At 29.0% G+C, this 11,435-nt stretch overlaps 8 protein-coding genes across 8 annotated transcripts; 3 read left to right on the top strand and 5 right to left on the bottom strand.

Moving 5' to 3' along the window:
* The first annotated feature begins 1,679 nt into the window (after nucleotides 1-1,679).
* LOC26529328 (histone H2B) lies at nucleotides 1,680-2,214 on the top strand. The gene is given in 3 exon segments (XM_015176387.3): nucleotides 1,680-1,858; nucleotides 1,861-1,933; nucleotides 1,935-2,214. Coding segments are annotated over 3 exon segments (363 nt in total). The 5' UTR covers nucleotides 1,680-1,710; the 3' UTR covers nucleotides 2,077-2,214.
* Nucleotides 2,215-2,424: 210 nt separating this feature from the next.
* Nucleotides 2,425-3,348, bottom strand: LOC6646550 (histone H1). The gene has a single exon (XM_002069175.4). The coding sequence runs from the start codon at nucleotides 3,291-3,293 to the stop codon at nucleotides 2,526-2,528; it is 768 nt and encodes a 255-aa protein (XP_002069211.2). The 5' UTR covers nucleotides 3,294-3,348; the 3' UTR covers nucleotides 2,425-2,525.
* A 1,166-nt stretch (nucleotides 3,349-4,514) lies between these two features.
* LOC124461360 (histone H3) lies at nucleotides 4,515-5,069 on the bottom strand. Its single transcript, XM_047012887.1, has one exon. It carries the CDS (start codon nucleotides 5,015-5,017, stop codon nucleotides 4,607-4,609), a length of 411 nt encoding a protein of 136 aa, XP_046868843.1. The 5' UTR covers nucleotides 5,018-5,069; the 3' UTR covers nucleotides 4,515-4,606.
* Nucleotides 5,070-5,245: 176 nt separating this feature from the next.
* Nucleotides 5,246-11,285, top strand: LOC6653473. Its single transcript, XM_047012882.1, has 2 exons — nucleotides 5,246-5,588; nucleotides 10,895-11,285. The coding sequence occupies exons 1-2, from the start codon at nucleotides 5,285-5,287 to the stop codon at nucleotides 11,212-11,214; spliced, it is 624 nt and encodes a 207-aa protein (XP_046868838.1). The 5' UTR covers nucleotides 5,246-5,284; the 3' UTR covers nucleotides 11,215-11,285.
* Nucleotides 6,583-7,086, bottom strand: LOC124461361 (histone H2A). The gene has a single exon (XM_047012888.1). It carries the CDS (start codon nucleotides 7,026-7,028, stop codon nucleotides 6,654-6,656), a length of 375 nt encoding a protein of 124 aa, XP_046868844.1. The 5' UTR covers nucleotides 7,029-7,086; the 3' UTR covers nucleotides 6,583-6,653.
* LOC6637455 (histone H2B) lies at nucleotides 7,234-7,716 on the top strand. Its single transcript, XM_002060596.4, has one exon. It carries the CDS (start codon nucleotides 7,292-7,294, stop codon nucleotides 7,661-7,663), a length of 372 nt encoding a protein of 123 aa, XP_002060632.1. The 5' UTR covers nucleotides 7,234-7,291; the 3' UTR covers nucleotides 7,664-7,716.
* Nucleotides 8,012-8,935, bottom strand: LOC124461357 (histone H1-like). The gene has a single exon (XM_047012884.1). The coding sequence runs from the start codon at nucleotides 8,878-8,880 to the stop codon at nucleotides 8,113-8,115; it is 768 nt and encodes a 255-aa protein (XP_046868840.1). The 5' UTR covers nucleotides 8,881-8,935; the 3' UTR covers nucleotides 8,012-8,112.
* Nucleotides 10,102-10,656, bottom strand: LOC124461359 (histone H3). The gene has a single exon (XM_047012886.1). It carries the CDS (start codon nucleotides 10,602-10,604, stop codon nucleotides 10,194-10,196), a length of 411 nt encoding a protein of 136 aa, XP_046868842.1. The 5' UTR covers nucleotides 10,605-10,656; the 3' UTR covers nucleotides 10,102-10,193.
* Nucleotides 11,286-11,435: the final 150 nt, after the last annotated feature.

Here is an 11,435-nt window from a genome sequence, read left to right as displayed (position 1 = left end):
ACAAAAAATAAAAAAAAAAAAAAAAAAAAAAAAAAAAAAAAAAAAAAAAAAAAAAAAAAATAAAAAAAAAAAAAAAAAAAAAAAAAAAAAAAAAAAAAAAAAAAAAAAAAAAAAAAAAAAAAAAAAAAAAAAAAAAAAAAAAAAAAAAAAAAAAAAAAAAAAAAAAAAAAAAAAAAAAAAAAAAAAAAAAAAAAAAAACAAAAAAAAAAAAAAAAAAAAACAAAAAAAAAAAAAAAAAAAAAAAAAAAAAAAAAAAAAAAAAAAAAAAAAAAAAAAAAAAAAAAAAAAAAAAAAAAAAAAAAAAAAAAAAAAAAAAAAAAAAAAAAAATAAAAAAAAAAAAAAAAAAAAATAAAAAAAAAAAAAAAAAAAAAAAAAAAAAAAAAAAAAAAAAAAAAAAAAAAAAAAAAAAAAAAAAAAAAAAAAAAAAAAAAAAAAAAAAAAAAAAAAAAAAAAAAAAAAAAAAAAAAAAAAAAAAAAAAAAAAAAAAAAAAAAAAAAAAAAAAAAAAAAAAAAAAAAAAAAAAAAAAAAAAAAAAAAAAAAAAAAAAAAAAAAAAAAAAAAAAAAAAAAAAAAAAAAAAAAAAAAAAAAAAAAAAAAAGAAAAAAAAAAAAAAAAAAAAAAAAAAAAAAAAAAAAAAAAAAAAAAAAAAAAAAAAAAAAAAAAAAAAAAAAAAAAAAAAAAAAAAAAAAAAAAAAAAAAAAAAAAAAAAAAAAAAAAAAAAAAAAAAAAAAAAAAAAAAAAAAAAAAAAAAAAAAAAAAAAAAAAAAAAAAAAAAAAAAAAAAAAAAAAAAAAAAAAAAAAAAAAAAAAAAAAAAAAAAAAAAAAAAAAAAAAAAAAAAAAAAAAAAAAAAAAAAAAAAAAAAAAAAAAAAAAAAAAAAAAAAAAAAAAAAAAAAAAAAAAAAAAAAAAAAAAAAAAAAAAAAAAAAAAAAAAAAAAAAAAAAAAAAAAAAAAAAAAAAAAAAAAAAAAAAAAAAAAAAAAAAAAAAAAAAAAAAAAAAAAAAAAAAAAAAAAAAAAAAAAAAAAAAAAAAAAAAAAAAAAAAAAAAAAAAAAAAAAAAAAAAAAAAAAAAAAAAAAAAAAAAAAAAAAAAAAAAAAAAAAAAAAAAAAAAAAAAAAAAAAAAAAAAAAAAAAAAAAAAAAAAAAAAAAAAAAAAAAAAAAAAAAAAAAAAAAAAAAAAAAAAAAAAAAAAAAAAAAAAAAAAAAAAAAAAAAAAAAAAAAAAAAAAAAAAAAAAAAAAAAAAAAAAAAAAAAAAAAAAAAAAAAAAAAAAAAAAAAAAAAAAAAAAAAAAAAAAAAAAAAAAAAAAAAAAAAAAAAAAAAAAAAAAAAAAAAAAAAAAAAAAAAAAAAAAAAAAAAAAAAAAAATAAAAAAAAAAAAAAAAAAAAAAAAAAAAAAAAAAAAAAAAAAAAAAAAAAAAAAAAAAAAAAAAAAAAAAAAAAAAAAAAAAAAAAAAAAAAAACAAAAAAAAAAAAAAAAAAAAAAAAAAAAAAAAAAAAAAAAAAAAAAAAAAAAAAAAAAAAAAAAAAAAAAAAAAAAAAAAAAAAAAAAAAAAAAAAAAAAAAAAAAAAAAAAAAAAAAAAAAAAAAAAAAAAAAAAAAAAAAAAAAAAAAAAAAAAAAAAACAAAAAAAAAAAAAAAAAAAAAAAAAAAAAAAAAAAAAGTGAATTGTGTTTTTTGTGAAATTTAAATTATTGAATTTGAAGTGAGAAATGCCGCCAAAAACTAGTGGAAAAGCAGCAAGAAGGCTGGCAGGCTCAAAAAGAACATCACCAGATGACAAAAAGAAGAAGCGCAAGCGTAAGGAGAGCTATGCTATTTACATTTACAAAGTGTTAAAGCAAGTCCACCCAGACACTGGTATTCTTCAAAAGCAATGAGCATAATGAATAGCTTTGTAAACGATATTTTTGAACGTATTGCTCTGAGGCCTCCCGTTGGCCCACTACAATAAGAGGTCGACCATCACCAGTCGCGAAATCCAAACGGCTGTTCGTTTGCTTTTGCCGGGTGAGCTTGCTAAGCACGCTGTTAGTGAGGGAACAAAAGCTGTCACCAAGTATACCAGCTCAAAATAAAAATGTCCCTAGCTTAAACACACGCTTCCTATTAAAAAAAGGCCCTTTTCAGGGCCACAATTTTATATTAAAAAAGAATTAAGATATTTTTAATGGATATTGCAAAATACATGCAGCCAGTGGTAATGTGGATAAAAATCATTGTTGTTATTTTTATTTTAACCATTTCTGTTTATTGCAAGGCTAAACTGAAAAAAAAAATGCACCTACATTAAATCAAAAAGACTCGTACAATATTAATATCTGTGTATGTTGCTAATATGTACATACGTATGTATGAATGTATGTAAATTACATATTTGTAATTTTTAGAAAATTTGATTTTTTTTTTTCTCTTGTTATATGGAATTGTAGCCCTGAGAAGGGCTGTGTTTAAATAAAATTTTAGATTTTCGTATTCGATATCTAAAATTTTTTCAATATTACGATTGCAATAAAGTATTAATTATTTACTTCTTGCTAGCAGTTGTCTTGGCTTTTGGCTTCTTGACGGTAGCAGCAGCAGCTGCCTTTTTGGTTGCCTTTTTTGGTTTAGCCGATGATACGGCAACTGTTTTAGCTTTTGGCTTAGTTGAACTCGACTTAGATTTCGATGCGACAGGTTTGGATTTTACAGTTCCTGTTTTCTTAGCATCCTTTACCTTTACCTTTTCACTTTTCTTTTTCTCGGCTGTCTTTTTGGTTGCGACTGCCTTTTTGGCCTTTGGTTTCTTATCAACAGAGCCAGCACCAGTTATTTTTTTGCTACCGATTGCTTTCTTTTTAGCTGCTGCTGATTGAGTTACCTTTTTCGGTTTGCTTTTCTTTTCTACAGAGGCAACCTTTGGCTTCGGTTCCTTTTTAGCGGCAGCAGACAGTTTAAATGAACCAGAGGCACCCTTTCCTTTTGTTTGGATCAGTTTACCATTTCCGACAGCTGACTTTAAGTACCTCTTGATAAATGGTGCAAGTTTCTGGGCATCGCACTTGTATGTGGCACTAATATATTTTTTGATTGCCAGTAGTGAGGAGCCACCACGTTCCTTTAAGTTTTTAATCGAAGCGTCTACCATTTGTTGAGTTGGTGGATGCGATGGTGGAGCAGTTGATTTTTTGGCCTTTGTTGACGACGCTGCCGATGTTTTTTTGGCAGCCACCTTCTTATCAACTGATGCCGTTGCTGGTGCTGTTGGGCCAGCCACAGGAGATGCTGATGTTGCTGCTACTGAATCAGACATTATACACTTTATTATCAAACAAATATATATCACCAAATACACTTTTAAATATAATGATTGTATGAAAATTTCGCTATGACATAGGCCCTCATTCAAATGAGAATCGAGGAGGACGGCCGTATGAACATGTCTTTGGTATTGGACGATTAAAATGTTTTAGTTTTGTTAAATAGTGCTCGTATATTGCTGTTTTCACTCTTAATAATAACAAAATTTATAAAAATTATTTTCTCACAATATTAATAATTGTTGTAGAATTTATATTCCAATATTTTTTTATATATAATTTCATGGATTCATTTTGAATAGGCAATCAAATTTCAACTATATGTATTACAGAATGCAATTTTCCCATGTAACCCTACATAAAAAATAGAAAAAATCAAAATTTTAAAAAAATTATTCATTTGTTATAAAATTTCAACAATTTACTTTAGATAATAATCAAAAAATTTAGAGTTATATAATTTATTCATATTCTAAAATTGTATTGTAATTGACTCTATGCGGTGAAAAATTACCAATTTTGCAAAGTGCATGCAATATTAGTTTTTGGTATTGAAAAAATAAAAATATTTATTAAAAAGAAATCAAAAAATTAATATTTATATAATTGTTTTTTTAATTAACTTTATTATTTAATTTGTTGCTAATGCCATAAACAGTGTGCTAAAATTTAAACTATTATAATTATTCCTGTTAGTAGAACCATCAATTGAAGAAATTTGTATACACTTTTTTGTTAGCTAACAGGCAAAATAATAATACAATAAATAATTATTAATCATTTAAAAATCTTGCTAAGCCTAACAATTAAACTAAACGTGTAGGATGGAAAAAATTATTTTTTTTATTTTATTTTAATTTAGGTAATTTAAAAATCCAATATTGATTTTTATGCTTTTTATATTTATTATAAATTAATGTTGTGTTCTTGCGCTTTTTGATTAGTATATACAAAATCAAAATTGATTAAGTTCAAATCGATCTGTATATAAATGTCAGACCTTTAAAAATATAAACAAAAATGATTGAATATTAAAGCTGGATATCTATATGACTAGTACATAACCATTATATGCCCAATATAACGGTTTTATAATAATTAAATGACATATATAATATATTTATACTCATAACCGAATAAAACACATTGAATAATAAATCAAGTTTAATTAAGAAAATAATAATCTCAATATCGACATGACTAGTTTGTGGTCCTGAAAAGGACCGATTTGTATTAAAAATGCGCTTTGCGTTAAAATTGTGTTCGAAATAGTTACTCTGACGGTAACTACACGAGTAGATTTAATTTAAGCACGCTCGCCTCGAATACGTCTGGCTAGTTGAATATCCTTAGGCATTATGGTCACTCGTTTGGCATGGATTGCACACAAGTTAGTATCTTCAAATAGGCCAACCAAATAGGCTTCGCTAGCTTCTTGTAAAGCCATAACTGCAGAACTCTGGAAACGCAAGTCGGTTTTAAAGTCCTGAGCGATTTCACGCACTAAACGCTGGAATGGCAATTTGCGAATGAGCAGTTCTGTGCTCTTCTGGTAACGACGGATTTCACGGAGGGCAACAGTACCGGGACGGTAACGATGTGGTTTCTTTACACCACCGGTTGCTGGAGCACTCTTACGTGCTGCTTTAGTAGCCAGCTGCTTCCTTGGCGCCTTGCCACCAGTCGATTTTCGAGCAGTTTGCTTAGTACGAGCCATGTTTTCACTACACTTTTTTTTTTTTTTATGTTCACTCTTCACTGTTCAAAACACAATAAACAAGCCAGCTCGTTTGGTGCCTGCTTTTATAGCAAAATCAGGGTGGGTTAGGGCGCGTTCACTTTCTGACGAAGCATCTGAGCGAGATGCAACATATTTCTTACTCTCTCGTGTTTTCTTGATTTTTGGTATAAATAGAAGCGATGGCAACACATACAGCAGCTGACTCTTGTGCAGTGCGTTTATAGTGAAAAGTGAAAAATAAAAATGACTGGTCGTGGCAAAGGTGGAAAAGGATTGGGAAAGGGTGGTGCTAAGCGTCATCGTAAAGTATTGCGTGATAATATTCAAGGTATCACGAAGCCCGCTATCCGCCGTTTGGCTCGTCGTGGCGGTGTGAAGCGAATTTCTGGTCTTATCTATGAGGAAACTCGTGGTGTCCTAAAGGTATTTCTTGAAAATGTAATCCGCGATGCAGTAACCTACACGGAACATGCCAAAAGGAAGACAGTCACTGCGATGGATGTTGTATACGCATTGAAGAGACAGGGCCGCACTCTTTATGGATTCGGTGGTTAAAATATTTATAAACACCAAAATGTATTAACTACAAATTATGCCCTTCAAAAAATCGGTCCTTTTCAGGACCACTAAAGTTATTAATCAAAAGAGAAAAGAAAAAAATAGTATGTGTTCTTGTTTTATCAATTTTAAATTTTATAATAAAAAAAATAAAACCGGTTTAATAATCATTTGAGTTTATACATATGTATATACATGTACAAAAATTAATAAAATTATTATTAAAAAAAAAACAACAAAACACAAAGAATTTATACACAAAATCTCCATATTTTTAGTTGCATAAGAACCGAATCTACAATATAAAATTATTAATATTAAACTATCTGATGTGTCAAACAAATAATGAACGATGAAACAAACAAATATATTGAATATGTACTAATGAAAAATTAAGAAGTTTAACATTTAAATATTAACCAAACGCAACTTTTTTCCAAAGAATGTATGTTTATTTGAGTTACTCAAAAAATTTTGGAACAGATTTAATTTGGATAACTTTTTTAACCCAAAAAAAAAGTGGCCCAGTTATGACTCAACTTAAGAAATTCACTGAAAATAAGAAAATATGAAAGGAATGTCACACGAATTGTTGTGATTTAATGGTTCACTTATTTTGAAGGGCTTCAAAGCCAAAAACAATGCAAAACCCAAAAGAAAATGGCCATAAATGAGAACGATTTTAAGCCCTCGTCGTCCATGTCACTTTCGCAGTTTTTGCAAGCGAAATAACTTGATTGCATATTAGCGCACTTCGAATGAACATTCCCGATCGAGATCTTCCAGAATATTCTTGGACAAACTGGTCTCAATATGTAAATTCCCTTTCCTTGTTGTTAACATATCTCTAATGTAAATAAATAAAGCAAATTGTCACATATGCACATATACATAGATTCCGTAAGGCTCTCCTTACACATACACATACAATTTATATGCATGGATGGAAAACTGTATTAATTTCTTTTAATTTTTTGGTCGTCCTGAAAAGGACGGTTGTTTATGTTTGTTGTATGTACAAAGTTGTATTATTTTAAAGCAAGTATTAATTGGTTTAAGCCTTCTTTTCGGTTTTCTTGGGCAGCAGTACAGCCTGAATGTTGGGTAGCACACCACCCTGTGCAATGGTTACGCCAGAAAGCAATTTGTTTAATTCCTCATCGTTGCGAATGGCCAATTGTAGATGACGAGGTATAATTCTGGTCTTTTTGTTGTCTCGTGCAGCATTACCAGCCAACTCAAGAACTTCAGCCGCCAAATATTCCATAACAGCAGCCAAATATACTGGAGCGCCAGCACCAACACGCTCGGCATAATTTCCTTTACGGAGTAAACGGTGAATACGGCCAACAGGAAACTGGAGCCCAGCTCGGTTCGAGCGAGACTTTGCCTTTCCCTTCACTTTGCCACCTTTACCACGACCAGACATATTAGAATTTTTTTTTTTTTTTCTGTTTTACACACTGTTCACTTTTCACACACAAATGTTGATGTTGATGTGGTACATTGTCGTTTTATTTATACCTTTTCCAAAGACACACTCGCTCAACTAGGGGTTGATACTCAATAAATATATTTATCCAGAAAGCGATGCACAAAAAAAATGTATAAATTGAAGACGCACTAATGGTGGCATTTGTTAAAAGTGAATTGTGTTTTGTGAAATTTAAATTATTGAATTTGAAGTGAGAAATGCCGCCAAAAACTAGTGGAAAAGCAGCCAAGAAGGCTGGCAAGGCTCAAAAGAACATCACCAAGAATGACAAAAAGAAGAAGCGCAAGCGTAAGGAGAGCTATGCTATTTACATTTACAAAGTGTTAAAGCAAGTCCACCCAGACACTGGTATTTCTTCAAAAGCAATGAGCATAATGAATAGCTTTGTAAACGATATTTTTGAACGTATTGCTGCTGAGGCCTCCCGCTTGGCCCACTACAATAAGAGGTCGACCATCACCAGTCGCGAAATCCAAACGGCTGTTCGTTTGCTTTTGCCGGGTGAGCTTGCTAAGCACGCTGTTAGTGAGGGAACAAAAGCTGTCACCAAGTATACCAGCTCAAAATAAAAATGTCCCTAGCTTAAACACACGCTTCCTATTAAAAAAAAGGCCCTTTTCAGGGCCACAATTTTATATTAAAAAAGAATTAAGATATTTTTAATGGATATTGCAAAATACATGCAGCCAGTGGTAATGTGGATAAAAATCATTGTTGTTATTTTTATTTTAACCATTTCTGTTTATTGCAAGGCTAAACTGAAAAAAAAAATGCACCTACATTAAATCAAAAAGACTCGTACAATATTAATATCTGTGTATGTTGCTAATATGTACATACGTATGTATGAATGTATGTAAATTACATATTTGTAATTTTTAGAAAATTTGATTTTTTTTTTCTCTTGTTATATGGAATTGTAGCCCTGAGAAGGGCTGTGTTTAAATAAAATTTTAGATTTTCGTATTCGATATCTAAAATTTTTTCAATATTACGATTGCAATAAAGTATTAATTATTTACTTCTTGCTAGCAGTTGTCTTGGCTTTTGGCTTCTTGACGGTAGCAGCAGCAGCTGCCTTTTTGGTTGCCTTTTTTGGTTTAGCCGATGATACGGCAACTGTTTTAGCTTTTGGCTTAGTTGAACTCGACTTAGATTTCGATGCGACAGGTTTGGATTTTACAGTTCCTGTTTTCTTAGCATCCTTTACCTTTACCTTTTCACTTTTCTTTTTCTCGGCTGTCTTTTTGGTTGCGACTGCCTTTTTGGCCTTTGGTTTCTTATCAACAGAGCCAGCACCAGTTATTTTTTTGCTACCGATTGCTTTCTTTTTAGCTGCTGCTGATTGAGTTACCTTTTTCGGTTTGCTTTTCTTTTCTACAGAGGCAACCTTTGGCTTCGGTTCCTTTTTAGCGGCAGCAGACAGTTTAAATGAACCAGAGGCACCCTTTCCTTTTGTTTGGATCAGTTTACCATTTCCGACAGCTGACTTTAAGTACCTCTTGATAAATGGTGCAAGTTTCTGGGCATCGCACTTGTATGTGGCACTAATATATTTTTTGATTGCCAGTAGTGAGGAGCCACCACGTTCCTTTAAGTTTTTAATCGAAGCGTCTACCATTTGTTGAGTTGGTGGATGCGATGGTGGAGCAGTTGATTTTTTGGCCTTTGTTGACGACGCTGCCGATGTTTTTTTGGCAGCCACCTTCTTATCAACTGATGCCGTTGCTGGTGCTGTTGGGCCAGCCACAGGAGATGCTGATGTTGCTGCTACTGAATCAGACATTATACACTTTATTATCAAACAAATATATATCACCAAATACACTTTTAAATATAATGATTGTATGAAAATTTCGCTATGACATAGGCCCTCATTCAAATGAGAATCGAGGAGGACGGCCGTATGAACATGTCTTTGGTATTGGACGATTAAAATGTTTTAGTTTTGTTAAATAGTGCTCGTATATTGCTGTTTTCACTCTTAATAATAACAAAATTTATAAAAATTATTTTCTCACAATATTAATAATTGTTGTAGAATTTATATTCCAATATTTTTTTATATATAATTTCATGGATTCATTTTGAATAGGCAATCAAATTTCAACTATATGTATTACAGAATGCAATTTTCCCATGTAACCCTACATAAAAAATAGAAAAAATCAAAATTTTAAAAAAATTATTCATTTGTTATAAAATTTCAACAATTTACTTTAGATAATAATCAAAAAATTTAGAGTTATATAATTTATTCATATTCTAAAATTGTATTGTAATTGACTCTATGCGGTGAAAAATTACCAATTTTGCAAAGTGCATGCAATATTAGTTTTTGGTATTGAAAAAATAAAAATATTTATTAAAAAGAAATCAAAAAATTAATATTTATATAATTGTTTTTTTAATTAACTTTATTATTTAATTTGTTGCTAATGCCATAAACAGTGTGCTAAAATTAAACTATTATAATTATTCCTGTTAGTAGAACCATCAATTGAAGAAATTTGTATACACTTTTTTTGTTAGCTAACAGGCAAAATAATAATACAATAAATAATTATTAATCATTTAAAAATCTTGCTAAGCCTAACAATTAAACTAAACGTGTAGGATGGAAAAAATTATTTTTTTTATTTTATTTTAATTTAGGTAATTTAAAAATCCAATATTGATTTTTATGCTTTTTATATTTATTATAAATTAATGTTGTGTTCTTGCGCTTTTTGATTAGTATATACAAAATCAAAATTGATTAAGTTCAAATCGATCTGTATATAAATGTCAGACCTTTAAAAATATAAACAAAAATGATTGAATATTAAAGCTGGATATCTATATGACTAGTACATAACCATTATATGCCCAATATAACGGTTTTATAATAATTAAATGACATATATAATATATTTATACTCATAACCGAATAAAACACATTGAATAATAAATCAAGTTTAATTAAGAAAATAATAATCTCAATATCGACATGACTAGTTTGTGGTCCTGAAAAGGACCGATTTGTATTAAAAATGCGCTTTGCGTTAAAATTGTGTTCGAAATAGTTACTCTGACGGTAACTACACGAGTAGATTTAATTTAAGCACGCTCGCCTCGAATACGTCTGGCTAGTTGAATATCCTTAGGCATTATGGTCACTCGTTTGGCATGGATTGCACACAAGTTAGTATCTTCAAATAGGCCAACCAAATAGGCTTCGCTAGCTTCTTGTAAAGCCATAACTGCAGAACTCTGGAAACGCAAGTCGGTTTTAAAGTCCTGAGCGATTTCACGCACTAAACGCTGGAATGGCAATTTGCGAATGAGCAGTTCTGTGCTCTTCTGGTAACGACGGATTTCACGGAGGGCAACAGTACCGGGACGGTAACGATGTGGTTTCTTTACACCACCGGTTGCTGGAGCACTCTTACGTGCTGCTTTAGTAGCCAGCTGCTTCCTTGGCGCCTTGCCACCAGTCGATTTTCGAGCAGTTTGCTTAGTACGAGCCATGTTTTCACTACACTTTTTTTTTTTTTTATGTTCACTCTTCACTGTTCAAAACACAATAAACAAGCCAGCTCGTTTGGTGCCTGCTTTTATAGCAAAATCAGGGTGGGTTAGAAAGAGAAAGAGAGAAAAACATTCGCGTTCACTTTCTGACGAAGCATCTGAGCGAGATGCAACATATTTCTTACTCTCTCGTGTTTTCTTGATTTTTGGTATAAATAGAAGCGATGGCAACACATACAGCATTAGTTTATTTCTGACTCTTGTGCAGTGCGTTTATAGTGAAAAGTGAAAAATAAAAATGACTGGTCGTGGCAAAGGTGGAAAAGGATTGGGAAAGGGTGGTGCTAAGCGTCATCGTAAAGTATTGCGTGATAATATTCAAGGTATCACGAAGCCCGCTATCCGCCGTTTGGCTCGTCGTGGCGGTGTGAAGCGAATTTCTGGTCTTATCTATGAGGAAACTCGTGGTGTCCTAAAGGTATTTCTTGAAAATGTAATCCGCGATGCAGTAACCTACACGGAACATGCCAAAAGGAAGACAGTCACTGCGATGGATGTTGTATACGCATTGAAGAGACAGGGCCGCACTCTTTATGGATTCGGTGGTTAAAATATTTATAAACACCAAAATGTATTAACTACAAATTATGCCCTTCAAAAAATCGGTCCTTTTCAGGACCACTAAAGTTATTAATCAAAAGAGAAAAGAAAAAAATAGTATGTGTTCTTGTTTTATCAATTTTAAATTTTATAATAAAAAAAATAAAACCGGTTTAATAATCATTTGAGTTTATACATATGTATATACATGTACAAAAATTAATAAAATTA

Source organism: Drosophila willistoni, unplaced genomic scaffold, assembly GCF_018902025.1.
Source record: "Drosophila willistoni isolate 14030-0811.24 unplaced genomic scaffold, UCI_dwil_1.1 Seg381, whole genome shotgun sequence".
NCBI classification, from domain to species: domain Eukaryota; kingdom Metazoa; phylum Arthropoda; class Insecta; order Diptera; family Drosophilidae; genus Drosophila; species Drosophila willistoni.
The sequence above is the reverse complement of the archived record's forward strand: the minus strand, read 5'-3'. Positions and strand labels throughout refer to the sequence as shown.

Bases quoted from the DNA above. Each gene is read 5' to 3' on its own strand.
- LOC124461359 (XM_047012886.1), bottom strand. From the start codon at position 10,604: ATGGCTCGTACTAAGCAAACTGCTCGAAAATCGACTGGTGGCAAGGCG.
- LOC124461357 (XM_047012884.1), bottom strand. From the start codon at position 8,880: ATGTCTGATTCAGTAGCAGCAACATCAGCATCTCCTGTGGCTGGCCCA.
- LOC124461360 (XM_047012887.1), bottom strand. From the start codon at position 5,017: ATGGCTCGTACTAAGCAAACTGCTCGAAAATCGACTGGTGGCAAGGCG.
- LOC124461361 (XM_047012888.1), bottom strand. From the start codon at position 7,028: ATGTCTGGTCGTGGTAAAGGTGGCAAAGTGAAGGGAAAGGCAAAGTCT.
- LOC6653473 (XM_047012882.1), top strand. From the start codon at position 5,285: ATGACTGGTCGTGGCAAAGGTGGAAAAGGATTGGGAAAGGGTGGTGCT. The intron at 5,589-10,894 runs GTGGTTAAAATA...GTGAAAAGTGAA, and splicing joins CCGCACTCTTTATGGATTCG to AAATAAAAATGACTGGTCGT.
- LOC6637455 (XM_002060596.4), top strand. From the start codon at position 7,292: ATGCCGCCAAAAACTAGTGGAAAAGCAGCCAAGAAGGCTGGCAAGGCT.
- LOC6646550 (XM_002069175.4), bottom strand. From the start codon at position 3,293: ATGTCTGATTCAGTAGCAGCAACATCAGCATCTCCTGTGGCTGGCCCA.